Consider the following 18,071-nt stretch of genomic DNA (forward strand, 5'->3'; position numbering starts at 1 on the left):
ATACGAAATCAAAAGAATAATAGTAACCATTTCTAGAAGCGCTACTTACAAGGCAATAGTAGGGTTCGTTACCGAGGGTGGATGTCAAAACTTTAAACACGACCTTCAAGACTTGGTAGAGGCGGTTCTGGTGCCCTACGACTGAAAAATAAAATAAGCCTACTTCTCATTTGGGGACCCAAAACTGTCCAGTCTGCGCTAGGTAGGCAAGAGGAGCTTGAATTAGGCAAGACTCAACCGAAAGATAAAGAATGGGCTGAGGCGGAGGAAGTTCAGGTGTGAAGGGAGTTTCATCCAGGCTGAGAACAAATTGTCATCTTTCTCGGGCCAAGGAACTATCCCCGGGGGGAAAGGACCCCATGGAAATCTAGAATTGAACTGATTGTCTCTCCGGCTTCCTGCTCGACCCAGGGAGCTGTTAAGGTCGAATGAGTCCAGCTATTCCTCAGAGGCCCGCCGAGATTCTCCAGGGACTTGGAGGCCCTTGGGACATGCTGCAGGTGTCGTTGCCAGGGTAGTCTTCTGCGCCTTCGGTTCTTGGCGCCTATATTAAAGCATTAAGCAGTTCCAAATGCCACCCTTTGGGGGAAAAGTGCTGTGTTCAGATCGCAGGCTTAAAGTTGATCTTTGAGCCGTGGACACAGTCACCCAGAAAAGAGCGGTGTCCTTCGGAGTATAGTTGTCAGTGTGGAAACACCGCTACCCCGACAGTTGCACAGGGGAAGCGCGTGCACAGAGCCGCATACCCAACTCCTACTCCCGAAAGATTCAGAATCACTCATCCGTTTTCAGGATTAAAGGCCAAGGCTACGCGGATTCCTAAACCGGCAGACTCTCGACTAGAGGAAGAGCGGGGAAGCTCTTCTTGACCGCACCCTGATTAGCAGGTTTGGGGAAAGAAAGTACTGAGTTCTTTCGGGGCCGGGGAGGCGCCCTACTTCCTGGACCCTCAGGGCCAAGGCTTTCCAGCCGCGTGGGGCAGCTGGCCTCTGCCAGGCCGGGAGGGGTGGGAGAGCGGCGGCTGCTAGCGCGGATAACCCCGAGGTGACCCAGACCAGCCTGCTCTGCCCCTCCCCCTCAGGCAGACCGGACAGCAGCGAGCCCGCGGCCGAGCTGCAGGGGGTAGAGGGAGGTGCTTGCTCCAGACTGGAGCAGGTCCGTGCGCTCCGGCCCGCCGGGGGCGTCTCCTTCTTGAGGTCCCTTGCGCGCCTCCCGCTTGGTGGGAGCTCTCAGAGTGCCTCTTTAGCGAGAGCCAATATCCTTTTGTGCTAATAGGTTTGTCCTCATTTGCTGCCTAATTGGACTATATAAAGCCAATAACAGGCGGGCTCTCATAGCCCGAAGCCAAAGCGCCAAAATCCGAGGGAAGGCGAGGAGGGGGCGGTAGAGGAGGCGGCTGCGGGGCCTGGGCTCGGCTGCGCCTTGGCCGGCCTAATCCCATTTGCCATTGTACGCGCCCAATCGCCGTATACTCCCCGCATTTAACTTGGATGACATTTTGATTTCATCATTAGCATCCGGCGCCGGATTGACGCATCCCCAAGCCGGGGACCGCTCTCGCAGCCTCCTCCCGGGGAGCCGCAGCTCCTACCGGCCCCCTCGCTCCCTCGGCGCAGAGGCAGGTCCGCTCCCCGCCCCTCTGGACCCCTCCCCCATGCGAGCCCGCCCCGGCCCGGTCCCCACCCCGCCCTCCCGCGGCTCGATTCGCGCCCGGGGCGGCCCCCGACTTTGAGCCCCGTAGTTGAGTTCCGTTTATGGTCTGATTTCCGGCCCCTAGCCTGCTCGCCCCGCCGCCCGCCTGTCCCGCTCCCGCCCTCCGTGGGACCCGGAGGACTGGGGACCATGCCGGAGCCCGGGCCGGACGCCTCGGGCACTGCCAGCGCGCCGCCCCCGCAGCCACCGCCCCAACCTCCCGCGCCCAAGGAATCCCCGTTCTCCATCAGGAACCTGCTCAACGGAGACCATCACCGGCCGCCCCCGAAGCCTCAGCCGCCCCCACGAACGCTCTTTGCGCCGGCCTCGGCTGCGGCCGCCGCCGCCGCCGCTGCGGCCGCCGCAGCCAAAGGTGCCCTGGAGGGCGCCGCGGGCTTCGCGCTCTCGCAGGTGGGCGACCTGGCTTTCCCCCGCTTTGAGATCCCAGCGCAGAGGTTTGCCCTGCCCGCGCACTACCTGGAGCGCTCCCCGGCCTGGTGGTACCCCTACACCCTGACCCCCGCCGGCGGTCACCTCCCGCGACCAGAAGGTACCGAGCTCTCTTTGAACTTTTGTTCTCCCTTCTTTCCCTGTGGGCCGGCCCCATCCCCTCTCAGAGATGGTGTCACTGCAGTTAGGGATGCCCCGACACCTGCCAACCCGAGTTTTGGTTAACTTCCTTCGGCCTCTAGCCAGCATCTTTCCTGCGCCGCTTGGCTACGAGGCCACGGAATCCAATCCCACTTGCTGAGAAAAGAAGTGGAGTTGGAGGCCCGGGCTCTGCGATGCCCGGAAAAAATTGGCCTCCAGCAGGAATGGGTGGCTTGGGATGGCCTTGGGGGGGGGGGGGGGAGGAACTAGGCCTGGAAGGCAGGATTGAACCTTAGCAGTGGAGAATTTTCCCGCTGACCCCTGGCATGGGAGACGTGAGATAAAAGGACCGGCCCTGATGCCACCATTGCCTGGCCAGTCCTAGAAAGGCGAGGAGATCTTAGGTCTTTCTGCCTCACTGCAGCCCAGCGGGGACACGGGAGAACCGAGGCCCAGGGCCAGAAGCCTGAGGCCAACGTGTGGGTTGCGCTTGGTGCTCCCAGATCCCCGCCTCGCTCAAGGCCGTGTCGCTGTGCTTGTGTGTGTGTCCGTTTGTCTGTCTCCCCAGCCTCGGAAAAGGCCCTCCTGCGAGACTCCTCCCCTGCGTCCGGCACAGATCGAGACTCCCCGGAGCCTCTGCTCAAGGCTGACCCCGACCACAAGGAGCTGGACTCCAAGAGCCCGGACGAGATCATTCTGGAAGAGAGCGACTCGGAGGAAGGCAAAAAAGAAGGCGAGGCGGTGCCTGGCGCGGCCGGGACGACCGTGGGGGCGACTGCGGCGACACCGGGCTCAGAGGACTGGAAGGCGGGCGCCGAGAGTCCCGAGAAGAAGCCGGCGTGCCGCAAAAAGAAGACGCGCACCGTCTTCTCGCGCAGCCAGGTCTTCCAGCTCGAGTCCACATTCGACATGAAACGCTACCTGAGCAGCTCGGAGCGCGCCGGCCTGGCCGCGTCGCTTCACCTCACCGAGACGCAGGTCAAGATCTGGTTCCAGAATCGCCGCAACAAGTGGAAGCGACAGCTGGCGGCCGAGCTGGAGGCGGCCAACCTGAGCCACGCCGCTGCGCAGCGCATCGTCCGCGTGCCCATCCTCTACCACGAGAACTCTGCGGCCGAGGGGGCGGCAGCGGCTGCGGGGGCACCGGTGCCAGTCAGCCAGCCGCTGCTCACCTTCCCGCACCCAGTCTACTACTCTCACCCGGTGGTCTCGTCCGTGCCCCTACTACGGCCGGTGTGAGATGGGACAGGGGACAGGGAGTGAGCACCCGGCCACCTTTCGGGGACCCCGGAGGAGACTGGGCCGGGCCGCGGGTACCGGGCTGTGGCCAGCGACCTTGGGCTCACTGCCTTGCCTCCCACCCCCCAATAGCATTTTGTAAGTATTTGCAATGCATTTTCCGTGCAATTAATTCCTATGAATTTGAGGCGCTTCTCCTCTTATTTTTGGTTTTGCTTACCATTGAGAGAAAACGGGGTGGGGCAGGGGGGAACGACAAAATTACCAGGTCAAAACTTCCAATTGAAAGTTCTTTTTTAAAAAAAAAAAAAGTTCAGATCTCCCCTTAAATTACCATTGCTCTATGGCTGGGGGGTGGGAGAGGGTGTGTTTTTACAGAAGGAAAATAAGCGAAAAATTCAACTTTTTTTTTTTAGTTTATTCATTTTTCTGAGGAACTATTTTCAAAGTCCCGAGAGAGAGAGAGAGAGAGAGAGAGAGAGAGAGAGAGAGAATTCATATCGAATCCATATTTATTCTGGATTTCTGGGTGTGGTTCTTTCCCCACACCCAATCAGTTATCCACCACCCCCCTTCCAAAATCTGAGCGGCCTCTGGTAAGATCCTCACTTGGCCTGCCTGTGGCAGTCAACTTCATTTATCTCCGTTTGTGACTGAAGAATTCACTAACCAAAATGTTTAAAGGGAAAACACAAAAGCCTCAAATCCAGACCTGTACCAGCTTCATATCTGGCTGAGTGGCAGTGGTCTTACTTATTCCTCGAATTTATTTAGTGGTAATATCACTATTACTACTTTACCTGCTTGAGACGTTGGTTTCTTCTCCTTCTCTCTCTCTCTCTCCTTCTCTCTCTCTCTCTCTCTCTCTCTCTCACTTTTTTTTTGTAGAAAAAAATTACATTTTATCCTCTCCCGGTTTTTTTTGTTTTCTTTTGTTTTGTTTTTTTACTTTGCAACAACCGTTGTGCTTTGGCCTGTGCAATATTGTACAAAATTTCCCTCAAGCCCCGCCCCTTCCTCTGCTGGGATAAAGACCACCACACCACAGCATAATCATTAATGTAGAGGGAAGATTAAGCAGGAGAGGGGGAAGGAAGAAAGCAAGGTAGGTAGCGAGGAGTGAGCTAGGCAGAGTGGAGCGCTTTAAGTGAAGGACAATCAACGTAGGAGAATCTTAACTTATTTGATAACTGTACAGTTTTCTTGTAAAATCCCCCAACTCAACCGGGCACCTTGCTCTGGTTCCCTGTTGGCTACACCTGTTGTTCTGTTGTTTTCATTCGTCTGTTTCCCCCCTCCCTCCCTGTCCTCTGCCGGAGTTCAGTCCCTTTATAAGAAAACAAAACAAAACTCCACAAAATATTGTTACACTTAATGTTATTGTGGAATCGAATTAATTAAAAAGAAAAAAATAAGCCTTTCATGTTGCCAGAGTGTGTAACTTGGATGCTTTCACCGCCTGGGAGCAGGTGAGCAGGGAAACTCTCCTTGCCTCGCTCTCTGACTACCTCTTGTGCTAAGTCTGACCTGCACTCACGCCCCTATAATCCAGCCGGCAGAGGAGACAGGGGTGGCTTTGTTCAGGACCAAGGGCGTTCTTTCCTCTGTATCTTCTGCTGCTTGAAAGGCCCTCGTCAGAGCAAGGAAGAATGAGGCATGGGAAAGGTATAAAGATCCAGGTTTATGTTCAGCTTGCAAATTTGAGCAAAATGACCCTGAGCTTAAAGGCAGGTGGTATTTCCCAAGAAAAAGCTAAAGCTTGCATTCTTTCTTCAAGCCAGGGTTCATTCAAGAGCTGGACTGGATATCCCTAAGATGTCTGTCTAAGATTGTGGTGCCTGTGATTGTCCGCAGGGGTATTGGGGAAAAGAAGGGAGCACAAAGCTTGGAGTTCTGCTGAATCTTGAGGCAGGTCATTAAACCTAACAGTCCTTGAGATAGATGGACAAGGAGTTACCACTTCTAGGACAGGGAGACAGCTGAGCTGGGAGAAATTCAAGCACCCAGTGTAGACCTTGTAGAAGATGTGCCACTGGCTGAGAAAGGACTGGAGTTGACTGGTTCCCCCAACCAGGCTTTCTATGCCCATTGGTTCTCAAAGCTGCCCCAACAGATAGCTAGCCCATCTCCACCCACCTGTTTTAGCCAGGGCCTAGAAGCCTTTTTTCCTTAGGCTACTTCACCCTTGGTTCTCAGCACCAGAGAGGCAAGGCATTCCAAGACAGCTTAGAACTGGCCTAATAGGGAACGAAGGAAGTAGGTGTTTAGATGCCCCTTGCCAATTCAGCATGCATGCCTGACTTCAAGCTCTGTGGTGTGTGTGTGTGTGTGTGTGTGTGTGTGTGTGTGTGTGTGTGTGTGTGTCCCGATCATACTCCAGGCCCTGTTCTTTTGGAGCTGAAGAACTAAGCAAGCAATGGCCGAGATTTCAGAGAGGATTGCCACACGCAGGACACAACCACTGGGGAGCGCCTGTACACGCGCTCTTTTCTCCTACTGTGCTGCCAGGCTCCTCCAACTCAATCGCCACAATTGATTCTACTGTGGCTGAAACGCAACTACCGGTTTTTTTTTTTTTCTGTTGATGGAAAACTGGCCCCAAATAAACCAGTGTAGGTATTTGTGGCAAAATTTTAGCCTGGACTTCAGTGAAGATAGATCTGCCTTTATTTTCCTCTGGTTTGGAATAAAAACGAGGGCATGTGTCGTAAATGAAAAATAAACAGAATATCGGGGTCAAAATATGTTGTTCCCTGTGTTGCCTGAAAACAGAGTGATGCCTTTTACTGTTGGCAATACTAACTGCGGGACAGGCCAGTAACAGTTCATTAAAAATAATGTTGCAATAGCAAACATGTCCTCAGATTTTACAGCCAGAGCACGATGTTATCAAAAGCCAAGAAAATACTTCTTTATTTGTTTGGATTCCAGAAAACGGTTCTTGACTGACCCAGTCTTTTGAAAGTCAAGATGTAACTGGTTCTCCACAAGTGTAGTTTATCCTTTGTGGGAGGCCCCTTGGCTTCACTTTTCTTCCTGCGTGGGAGCTTGGGAGCTTTGCTGCTCCGGGCTGGTACCTCTCACCCCAGGGCCACAGTGCAGCTCTGAAGAATGATGGCCGGTGTTCATACCATCTTCCAGCCCAGTGGGGTCCTGATGGGTTTCTCCCATGTTCAGTGTTTGAGGAGGAAGCCTGTGACATTATGGAATACTGGTGCCGCTCTGAGTGGGGCACAGTGGACCTTGCTGTCAGAAGAAACCCAGTACAGGACCAGAGAGCTGGTTGTCTTCTCATATGTAGTCTTTGAAAAGATTCCCAGGACTTTCCAGAGCCAATTACCAAGAAGACTTGTAGGGAGAGTAACAAGTCCTCCTGAAATCCCTGTGGACTTTCCTTAGGAGAGTTCAGGGCAGCCACACTTTCCTGTTTCAGGATGCTGAGTGGGCACCTCCTATTTTATCCTTGTACCACCTTCAGGTTGTGGAACCTGGAAGTTTTCTCTCTGTCCTACCTACAGTCCTGCACCCACTCTCAACACCAGTCAATGCTCTCTGGTCAACGAAACCTTCTACAGTGGCCACCAAATAGATGGATGTTCACAAATAACACAAAATACACTCACTTGACACAGCACACATGGCGATCCAAAGTAGCCCAACACACCTGCTCACAGTTTGTGGTTTTTAGCATCATTCTGATCGCTTAGAGCATACACAGAGTCATGGGCTTTGCTCAAAGCGACTCCAGGTGGCTGGTTTTCTCCAATGGTCCCTGGCTAAGCTGAATTGAGAGTGGATAGCACAGATGGGTAGGAACAGGGCATTTACCCACCCATCTCAGTTGCATAGCCTGAAAATTCCCCAGGTGGCAGGTGGTTCCTGGAGTTTCATCACAAGCCACGTGGTCAAATTAGCCTAACCTCACCACCCCTCTACCAGGGACCCTCACAGTCCTGTGTGCCAAGACTATAAGGAGTCCCCACAGAGTTCCAAGCACCTCTGAGTGCCTTCAGGCCCTGGGAGAGCTCAGAGCCAGCCTGTGAACTGTTTCTGTTGGCAACACAGATGTATTTCTTTTATTTGGTAGTAAATAGAGTAGATGTGTGTACATCAAACAGCAGCAAGATATATAAATGGTAACCCAGCCACTGGGGCTCATTCCTAAGGGGGTATGTCCCCTCCGTAGGTCAAAGTCAGAGACCACAAGGAGGGAACCCCAGAGCACCTGCCTCTCCTTGCCTGGGAAACTAGAAGTGGAGCTGGGGAGAAGGAGAAGGAGGTGGAAAGGTGGGTGAGATTTATGTCTTTTCTGAAGCCATCCTGTACTGGGCAACTGGGGAGAGGGAGAGAAGGGAGGTTCCAGGAGTCTCTAAGTCTGCTCAATCTGGAAGCTTCTGGGGCTGTAACACTAGGGATGTAACATCCTTTTGACTATGGTGTCAGTATCCCCGCTTCCAATCTCTCTCAACCCATGGGATAGCTGAACTGTCTTCCAGAGTCCTTGGGTGGGGTGGTGGTTGGGGTGGGGCTCTAGCCTTTACTGGATGGGCCCTTGACCACTTCAAAGACCTCATTTTATTTCACTTTAGCTTGCACTGTGACTGTCCCCTTTCAGTAGCCCAAACTCTAACTCTGCAAAGTGCCTAGGAAACTGAGCCAAGGCATCAAGGGTGGTCAGATCCACAGAAATCCTGGAGGCAGCTAGGAAGACCCAGGGGACTACGCTCACACAAGCATTTGTTTGACCTTAAAGGAGCCATCTGCCTAGCACTTCCTGTTTTTCTCCTGCTCACTCTCTACCAGCTACCAGGCAATGTTTATAGGCCCTCCCTGACTTTAGGGTGCTAGCCACCGACTCCACCAGCGTGCACACGTCTGAAAAGTGTACCCAGTTGAGTACACACCGGGTCTTTCCTTGCTGGAGCAGATGATGTTGACCTTTTATCATCCAAACAGGGAGGGTGAAAGAGGCACCCCTCGACATAACTATGCCTTACATATTAGCAAGCACTGCCTAGTGCTTCCCTCTGGGATCTAGGATGAAGATTTGAACTTCACTTGATTTCTCTTCTTTTGTGAAAACTGTGAGAACCAACAGTGAGGTGGGAGGGGGAAGGGGGTGCCAAGGAGGTAGGGTTCTAGACTACAACCATAGTCCCAACCTGATCTATTGATCTGCATGAGACTCCTTCTAACTCCCACCCATGACTGGGCATGACTGGGCATGACGACTGGGGAGAATATTGATGCTTGATGCTTCTTGCCTCCAGGAAGGAAGTGCTCACTGGCTATGCTAGCTTACTAGTCCATGGAGGGGAGTGCAAAGTCTGGGCGCTGAGGTGGCAAAAGAGTTCTTTCTGGTTCTGGTGCCTGGAGAAGTGAGCCAAGGAAAAGGTGTAGGAGAAGAGAGGCGCCCATCATTGAGTCAGGAGCAGTGAGGTGGAGTCATCTGGTGTCCCTCACCCCAGCACTAAAGTCTTAAAGATATAGAAAGAATCCTCTCTCAAGAGAGTTCCTTCACCACCCTCACCCCCCTCGGTGATGGAGTACAAGCATCAGATTTTCATCCAAGTTCCATTAAGTGAAACATAGGTTGCAGGGCACCCTTTGATTGAAACAGTTTAAATTTTAATTGTGTTTTTAATTTGACATATAGTTGCAGAAAGGAATGACACTCAGTCGCCAAGGGGCGCTCGATTTTCTTAATTTCTCCCAGAGGAATTGATGAGTCTATCAGGCTACTAGATTGGAAACCCATTAAAGCTCTCTGGTTAGGCTTCTAATTGGAACTTGATGGATGTGGGAGGGGGGGGTGTCGGGACTAGGCTATGCTGATCCAATCTTCATGACTTTCTGTTTTCCAATAAATTACACAATTCATTTTCCAGCCACAGATTACATAAATTGTACACCTCTGGGGTTCTCTTTTTCAAGTAGGGAGCCCTTTTCCCCAAAAGCCTATTGTGAGATGTCATTTGCACCAAAGAACGAACAGCAGAGGCCCTTGAATGAAAATCGAAACATAATCAACGTTTATACTTAGAAAATTTATTGAGATCATTTTCTCTGGTATTTCCTTATTTTAAAGTTTGGACGCGCCATATATCATAATCCACTCGTTGAAAGGGGCGGGGGCGAGACTGTGTTTAATATTTATCGAAGCTTGATTCCAAGATCAAACTTGTTTATGACTTCATCTGTCATTTCGGAGGGAGCCTTCTTCCACTATTACCAGGCTCGGCCAGCCTATTTCCCAACTGCCGCAGAGCAGAGAGGATCAATTTTTATTAGGCTCCTCCGCAAGTTTGCTCTGGGCCGCTTTAATATTGAGCAGCCACATAATCTCAGGACCTAAACTTTAAGTGTTCTTTCAGTCTGGAAAGGTTTATCATTCCTTGGAACCGGGTTTGTGCCTAACCCTTATGGAGAGGAGACTCAAGCCCCCCTGCCCCCAAAATTCTGAAAAGCAACTTCCTAGGGTGTCCATTAAACCGGAGAGACACAGGGAAGGGAGGAGCTATCTGGAGACTCAATGGGTGGGGCCAAGTGGGGGTGTACTAAGCTGAAGGATTGATCAACTTGGTCGAGAGAACTGTAGCTGAAGGTTTCTTGGAGTGTGTACCAGAGGGGTGTGGGACTCAAAAGGCTCTGGCCCTTATCTACACACTTAGTGAAGTCTAAGTCCCCAGGAGTCTGAAAGAGGAGGTGGGGTGTTGCTATTTTATTCTTTCCAGTCCCTCCCTATGGCCTAGTAGAATGAGAGTAGAATGACTAAGTGGAATGAGTGGGATGAGAGGTGACCAGTCAGAGGAAGGTCTTCAAGCCTCTTGTACCCACCACCCCCACTCACTTAACTAGCTTAGTGTGTTCTCTGTGCTGTGTCTGAGAGTGTGTGTCCCTTTGTTTCTGTTGTGTGTGATTTGCTAGTTCAATGTGTATGGGTAAACAAGTGTTTAGATGAGAGTGCATGTGTCCTTTAATGGCTAGCTGGTCGGGGCTTGAAGCAAGCATCCCTCTGTGGACAACACCCTCTGAGCAGAGGAACAGAATAGGCAAAAGGCTGCCTTCAAAGTCCCAAATCAGCCCGGGAGAGAAGTTTGGTCACGATGTCTCATAGGTTTCTGGTCTTAGACTTGCATCTTCAGTAATGTGCCCTGTTGGGCTTTGCTCTGAGACCTTCCTCAGAAGTCACCTCTCACCGCCTTAAACCCTTTTAAGTGCTTGATCCCATTTTGAGCCCTGGGATCTGAGGGTAGGGGTGGGGGTGGGGGTGGGGGTTGTTTAACTCTTAAGGCTGTTATTCTCCAAGTTTGTCGCTTTTGCCGGCTTCTCTTCCTATTCTCTCCCAAGAGCACAGTAGCGGCAGGGAAACAACCCTGAGCGCAAGCTTGTTTCCATTACTTGGCTAAATTCTTATTTTCCAGCGCCTCAGTTTCCACGTCTGTACAATGGCGGTAAAGATCTGAGTCATGTTTGCTGTAGTTAAAATGAGATGTCCCCAACGTGTTCACAGCCCCAGATCCTTTCTAGCTCAGAACGACTTAACTCTTTCTCCTCCACTATGATTTTCCTACAATCCCTATAGCTGGCTCTGACCCTCCAATTGTCCAGACAGTCCTCTTGTGGTATTGATTTGGCTCTAGCTTCGACGACACGGCCCAGATAAGTGTGCTTTTGAAAAGCCAAGGGTTAGTGCATGAGTTTGAACGTTTCTTTCTGGAATCTCCTCCTCTACCTCCGCGGGAGCGCGCTGGACCTGCTGTGATGAGGCTTCGGAGCTTGTGCCACGGCCGCGCAGAGCAGGACGCACAAATTGTATTTCAGCGCCGGGTCCTTCCGGGTTAATGAGCTGACACCATGATTAAAGCTGACCATTTGTAATGTGTCTCGACCCCGCCGCAGAGCCCTGAAGAGGTTAATGCGGTGACGGAGGCCGGCACCTGCCCCTCGCCAGCCTCCCGGCCCTGGGCGAGCTGCCTCCTGGCCCTCCGCTCCCTCCCCTGCCCCTGTCCCGGCTGCGCCACCGACCCCTAATCAATTAGCCCATTAACGAGCCCTTTGAGGAGTTAAGTAGGGAGAGTTCTGCCACGGGCAGGGCCGCAGTCGGTAACTCACTGAGGCTAATGATATTATAAGCGCTTTACTCAATAATCCGGGAGCGGTGCAGGCGAGGAACTGCACCGTCACGGTACAGGCTGGACATTTGTGGGGACCTACTCGACAGTCTCTCTTCACTCTTGGATCTTCTGGCATGTGTCTAAGGAAGGAAACAGGGTTTCCGGGACCTTAAGGGTGCAGCCAAGCTGGAAGCTTTGGATCTCGTTCCTTTCCATAAAGCTTGTGTAGATAACTGTCGCCTCAAATCCCTTTGCTTGCTTTGTTGAGATGACTCTAGATCAGGTAACAGGTGCTCTAGGGATTAAACAAGCAAGAGTCAGGGCTCAGGGAGAGGCCACAAGAAGGAAGGAGAGAGTCAGGTTTTATAGAGCTGCACCTTGACCTCTGAAAGGAAAGCAACGCTCCAAACAATTTTAGGATAGGGAAAACGAGGCGTGGAAAGTGTACATATCTTGCCCAAAGACACCCTACCTATATTTAACAGGATCCTGTCCAATTCTAAAAAGTCCCTATACCTACCTACTTTGCTTCCTTCCAGAAGCAACGTAGCCATTTTGAGACCGCCAGTATTTACCAGCAAAATAAAGTAAACGAGTTTAGCTGCAGTGTGGGAAGGCGAGCTGTGTGGTATTCGGTCAAGGATTAGGAAATAACTATTCTGCACTCTGAGAGTTTATAGGTTTCTAGCTGACACATCATCACCACCAGAGAATGGGGGCAGGAGACACTAAGAAGTTTGCCAGAGGGCAGGGATGCTTCTACTGGGACCAGACTTGTTCAAGTTCGCATAGTGCAAAAGGCGTTTGCTGGAATGTGAGCCGAACCTCGGGACATCTGGGGGCTACTCTGTTTCCAAAATCCTACGGTCCCTTTAGCCAGTGGGGTCTGCAGGTCCAGAGCTGTAGAATTTCTTTGCTCCTGTGTCTCCCAGCCGAGAAGGCGTCTCTCTGAGCCACAGACTGTTAGAGCGCTGTTAGTTCCCAAGAGGCTGGAAGGGGTTGAGGGCTGGGGAGGGTGGCAGCAGCCTATGGTGTGCATCTTGGATGTGAGAGAGCCCCACCAGCTCGACCCCGGGCGCTATTCTCGTTTCTGGAGAGGCAGGGTAAAGACCAGGAACACAGGCTGCAATCTAAGCTGCCTTCAGCCCCAGATGTTACGGGCTGGACAGAGCTGATGCGGGTGCGCGTCTAGGCTTGCTCCGGGAGCTTCCCGGTGCTGCGAGCTCGGCCCCAGCTTTTTAAAAAATTCCGGGGCCGCTCCGCGGCGCTGCGATTGGCCGCGGCCGGGTAACCTCTATGCAAATGAGGCCGCGCAGCCTCCGCGTCGCTGGAGACCGGTGGAGTTGTCAAACGAGGAAGGGACATTGGCACCGGGGCTGGGCGGGCTCACCCAGAGCCCGGCCGGCAGGGACCCGCGCACAGCGGTCCGGTGCCTGCGCGTCCTGGAGCAGAAGGGACGCCTCGCCAGCCTCGTAGCCCCCTCCCCTTGCTTTCCCTCCCGCCCCTCCCCCCGCCCGCCTGCCCGCACCACCTTCCACCCAGACCCGCTCTAAAGGGAGTTCTTGGTTTCCTCCGATTTCTTATGAACCCAGGATGGGCAGCAAGGAAGATGTGGGGAAGGGATGTCCGGCGGCCGGTGGCGTCTCCAGCTTCACCATCCAGTCCATCCTGGGCGGGGGCCCCTCCGAGGCACCGCGGGAGCCCGCCGGGTGGCCAGCCAGGAAACGCAGCCTGTCTGTGTCCTCGGAGGAGGAGGAGCCGGAGGAAGGTTGGAAGGCTCCGGCTTGCTTCTGCCCAGATCCGCACGGCCCCAAGGAGCCAAGCCCTAAGCACCATACCCCCATCCCTTTCCCTTGCCTGGGTAAGGATCGCAGGTCGGGAGTCTGGCCCCGAGTGAGCGTGAACCTATGCGGTGTGTGATTGTCGGAGACTCGGAGCAGGGAATCCCGCGGTCACAGCCGGGCCGCTAGTGGTCCAGGCTAAGGGGAGGGGACTACGCACCCATGGTGCATTCTCGAAAGGGCCGGAAGGGCCGGCGCTGGGGAGAAGTAGAGGAATATTGGGGCGGTAAGGGGAAGACTGGGTAAGGGGAAGGAGGGTGAACTGGAGTGGGCCAGGAACTCTGCGGGCGGTACACAATGCTGGCCAAAATGGTTTCGCACGCCGGGTACTTTCTGTCCTGACTTAGTTCTGCAGGTCTGGTTTGGGTGTTCTGTCAGTCCTGCAGGCTCTATGTCCTTTCCCTTCTCTTGGTCTCTTCTCGAAGTGATTAGTACTCTAAAATGATTGACAGTGCTGAGTTTCAGAGAGGTAAAAGCTAACGGAGGACAGCCAAGGAGTTATGTATAAAATTAGCCCGACTCTCAAAGAAAACGGCCTGTAAAATGATGCTACCTTGTAGAGCTCAGTCCTCAAAGGCAAAAATCACCTTTTAAAAATGGTATTAATGTCCCCACTCCAGACCCGTTACCACGTTTACTTTTATAAGAGTGGAAGGAGACCCTCAAGCTCGGATTATATGGAACCCTCTTCTGTTGCTTTGAAAGGCCGAGGCTCTGGACTTTGGGCGCTAGCAGGACGCAGTAGAAAAGGAAAGGGTTAGCAATAGGGGAATCAAGGATGCAGGCGTCAGTCAACCCCCTTGTCCCCGGCAGAGCTGAGAGTCTTCAAGGCTCATCAACTCCATGGCCATTCTGTTTGTGCTCACTCTTCAGGTACCCCCAAGGGCAGCGGAAGCGCAGGGCCTGCGGCCTCGGAGCGCACGCCTTTCCTTTCTCCTTCTCACCCGGACTTTAAGGAAGAGAAGGAGAGGCTTTTGCCGGCGGGCTCGCCTTCTCCGGGCCCGGAGCGGCCACGGGACGGCGGTGCGGAGCGCCAAGCCGGAGCGGCCAAGAAGAAGACGCGCACCGTCTTCTCCCGCAGCCAAGTGTACCAGCTCGAGTCCACCTTCGACATGAAACGCTACCTGAGCAGCTCGGAGCGCGCTTGCCTCGCCTCCAGCCTGCAGCTCACCGAGACCCAGGTTAAGACTTGGTTCCAGAATCGCCGCAACAAGTGGAAGCGGCAGCTCTCGGCCGAGCTGGAGGCAGCCAACATGGCACACGCGTCGGCGCAGACTCTCGTGGGCATGCCGCTCGTGTTTCGGGACAGTTCGCTGCTGCGAGTGCCGGTGCCGCGCTCTCTGGCCTTCCCGGCGCCGCTTTATTACCCGAGCAGCAATCTCTCGGCCTTACCGCTCTACAACCTGTACAACAAGCTTGACTACTGACATGCTCGCCCGCCGGCTCCCGGGACGCCCTTGGTCGCCTGCAGCTGCCTGCATAGCCCGGCCCGGTCGGGATCCTTCGCAGAGCTCCGGAGCAGAGCGGCGCGTGTCCAGAAATATTAAGAAATACACCATGTGTATTCGTTATGTCTTATTTATGGCCTCTTTCCTACTTTTTGTTTTGTTTTGTTTTGAGTATTTATCTGCATTCCTCACGCCAGAGCACCTGCTTTCTACACAAAACCAAACCAACTCGCGTTTGAAAACTATTTTGGAAGGGAGGCTCTCGGGTGGTGGTGGGAAGGGGGGTTTTGATTAGGTCGGTTTTGACCAGTAGCAAGAAAAAAACATCAGAAAAACCACCAACAGAACCAGGTAGTCTTTCTCCCATATATACACCTGTATATAGAAAATGTGCCAGGACACAAGCTCAGCCGAGCCGAACCAACTAGGGCTTTGGTCGTTGAACTAATCACTTCTCTTTATTCCCTTCATCTTGAGGATGCGTAGGGGCAAAACGAGGAGAGTACAGATCTGTAAATATTTTTAAAGAGAAAAAATAAAACGTTTTAAACATGGTTGCTAACTTTGAAGGGATTAATTGTCCCACGAGACAGCGCGTGGAGTTTCTGGATTTCTTTTTTTTTTTTTCCTTTTTTTTTTCTTTTTTTGCCAGAGCATGCAGGATTCTGTCTCCTCGTTCAGCCCCCAAGGTTCCGCTCTCACCACGTGTGGGTGGGGCTGGGCTCAGAGGTTAAAGGTTGGGATATTGGGGCTGCCCAGGCAGCACGTGACTGGGGCTGCTTACCGGAACAGCACAGTTCCCACGACCCAGGTGTGAGGGTTGGGGTGCACTCGAGATGGAATCCAGATCCACAGCCCTGCGCAGCGAAAGACAAAGCCAGGAACCTGGCTGCTGACCCCGTCGCCTCTGGGAATGAGCCAAGCAAGGAGGTGAACATCTCCCTGATACTGGGCTGTTTTGGGCTAGACGAAAGCTGGGCACGCCACGAAAGGCCGGAGCTCTTGGCGTTCTTGGCGTCCTCCTGCGCGGAGTAAAACGTGGGGTGTGAGAAAGTGTCCGCTTGGGTTCCAGAGCCACACGCGACCGGCTTGCAGCCCTCGCAGGGGTCTTCCGCTGGTGACACAGTTGCGAGAGCTCTGCGCAGAGCGGGAAGTGATGCCTAAGGGTCAGATTTCGTTGGAGGAATTTCGTGGAGCAGATGACACGGGCGCTTCCCTAGTTTCTTTTTGTAGTTGTTAAATTTGCACTGTGAGTGACCAAAAGGTCGGATCACTGGCTAACGCGCAGCAGCTGTTTCTGAATTGAGCCCTGAGGATTGCAGTGCCCGGCTGCCCGCCACCATGCAGGGTTGGGGAGGCGCTGCACCCGGAGAACTGCTTCGTCAGGATCATGCAAATCACAGCACTGTATTTTCTCTATGTTTCATAGCATCCACCTGTTCCTTGTTAAATGTCAGAAATGGGTCTGGAGCTTGGAGGAGGCCTCAGGTAGAGTTATTAGGTCCAGCCCGCCTCCCCTCAGTGGTTGACCAGGGTGCAAAGAGCTAGGAGTCTGCAGCGCCAAGGCCCTATCTATTTCTTTCTTCAGAAGAAAACCTGGTGCCTGAAGGACCGGTCACTTGAGCCAAGTGGCATCAAAATGACTTGCATTTTGTAGAAATTCACAGAATGTAAACGTTTACATGGCCCATATCATTCCGTGAAAGATGCCTGGCAGAAGAGATTTGCTCTGATATTGCCTATTTTCTTCTTAACACATTATATTTTATAAAACCTGCAACTCCTCCTAGGTGACATTAGATGGATGCTACACAAGAGTGCACCGGACAATACTAGGTTGGTTCGCTTGCCTTTGTTTTATTTTAGCTGTGTTCACCTCAATAAGTATTTGTTGAGCTCTCAACATGTGCTAAGAACCTACACTAAATTTGGGGTGGTCCAAAGGAGAACACAAAGAGGTCTATCAGTTCTCTTCTTACTTATTAAATATGTGTGTTCAATTGCTTATTGGATATGCGTATTTTCTGTCACCGTAGTTTTCACTCCAGATAACCTCTTTGCATTCTTTCCCTGACAGCATTCTTTGAGTGTTCCACCCAGAAACAACCACATTACTTCAGAGGACTGTCTTGTAAAAAAAATATTCCGTTCAGATGCTTTTGATCTGCCTTTCAGCAGATTACAATTCAATGATGGACTTAACAGTATTGGGTCACCATCTTTGCTTCAGGATGGCTTTCTCCATAGGCAGTGACCTCCTCCTCCTGTCACTGTCGGCATTAATGACTTGAGTTTGCTCATAATGTTTTAGGGAATGACCATTTCCGCAGTTGTCATGTGGTATATATCTGACTCTCTTTACTCACCCAGACATTAGCTGTGGCAGGCGACTCACCACTGCAACAGGTAACTGAATATTACACACACACACACACACATACACACACACACACACACACTTACTTTACATTTGTGTTGTAAAATGGTCAAGACTCTGCTTGTGGCCAGATTTCCTATCTCAAGTCTAGCAATTCATTTGAATAATCAGCAAAATAGTCCATCTCGTTTCAGGCTCTAAACTTGATTTAAAAGATTGACGTTTCTTAAAACTCAAATAGAGTTGGGCTGCAAGGGCACAGCCAGAGGGGCCTGAATCATACACACATGGGATAATGAAATATGCTTAGATTTTATTAGCAGGTAATTTATGCTCAGAATCTGGAAACAGTAATGGAATTAAATAAACAACTGGGAAAGAGAACCAAATAAGTCAAGAGGTAAAATTATTTGGCTAAACTTAGAATGCAAAACAACTCAATGCATTAAAGAAAATTGAACCTGGCCATTGATTTGTTGAAAGAGAAGAGAGAGAAAGAACCACATACTGGAACTATTTGGAAAGGGAAGACAACCAGAATATTTTAGCCATAATAATTATCATCAGGATAAAAGGCTGGTGTGTGTGTGTGTGTGTGTGTGTGTGTGTATGTGTGTGTGTGTGTATGTGTGTGTATGTGTGTGTGTATGTGTGTGTGTGTGTGTTATTGTCAGGAATCTTAAGTGCATTTAGTTCAGAGTCTGTGCACATATAAGATCTTTATTTATTTATGTTTATTTATTTTTTTAGACAGGGTTTCTCTGTG

The 18,071-nt window shown here is 51.9% G+C and overlaps 2 protein-coding genes across 2 annotated transcripts; both read left to right on the forward strand.

Annotated features, from left to right (window-relative positions):
* Nucleotides 1-1,759: 1,759 nt before the first annotated feature.
* Nucleotides 1,760-3,817, forward strand: Hmx3 (H6 family homeobox 3). Its single transcript, XM_021168944.1, has 2 exons — nucleotides 1,760-2,242; nucleotides 2,852-3,817. The coding sequence occupies exons 1-2, from the start codon at nucleotides 1,843-1,845 to the stop codon at nucleotides 3,520-3,522; spliced, it is 1,071 nt and encodes a 356-aa protein (XP_021024603.1). The 5' UTR covers nucleotides 1,760-1,842; the 3' UTR covers nucleotides 3,523-3,817.
* A 3,862-nt stretch (nucleotides 3,818-7,679) lies between these two features.
* Hmx2 (H6 family homeobox 2) lies at nucleotides 7,680-15,058 on the forward strand. The gene is made up of 3 exons (XM_021169009.2): nucleotides 7,680-7,809; nucleotides 13,232-13,500; nucleotides 14,354-15,058. Exons 2-3 carry the CDS (start codon nucleotides 13,233-13,235, stop codon nucleotides 14,905-14,907), a joined length of 822 nt encoding a protein of 273 aa, XP_021024668.1. The 5' UTR covers nucleotides 7,680-7,809; nucleotide 13,232; the 3' UTR covers nucleotides 14,908-15,058.
* Nucleotides 15,059-18,071: the final 3,013 nt, after the last annotated feature.

The sequence above is a fragment of the Mus caroli genome, chromosome 7 (assembly GCF_900094665.2).
Source record: "Mus caroli chromosome 7, CAROLI_EIJ_v1.1, whole genome shotgun sequence".
Classification (NCBI taxonomy): domain Eukaryota; kingdom Metazoa; phylum Chordata; class Mammalia; order Rodentia; family Muridae; genus Mus; species Mus caroli.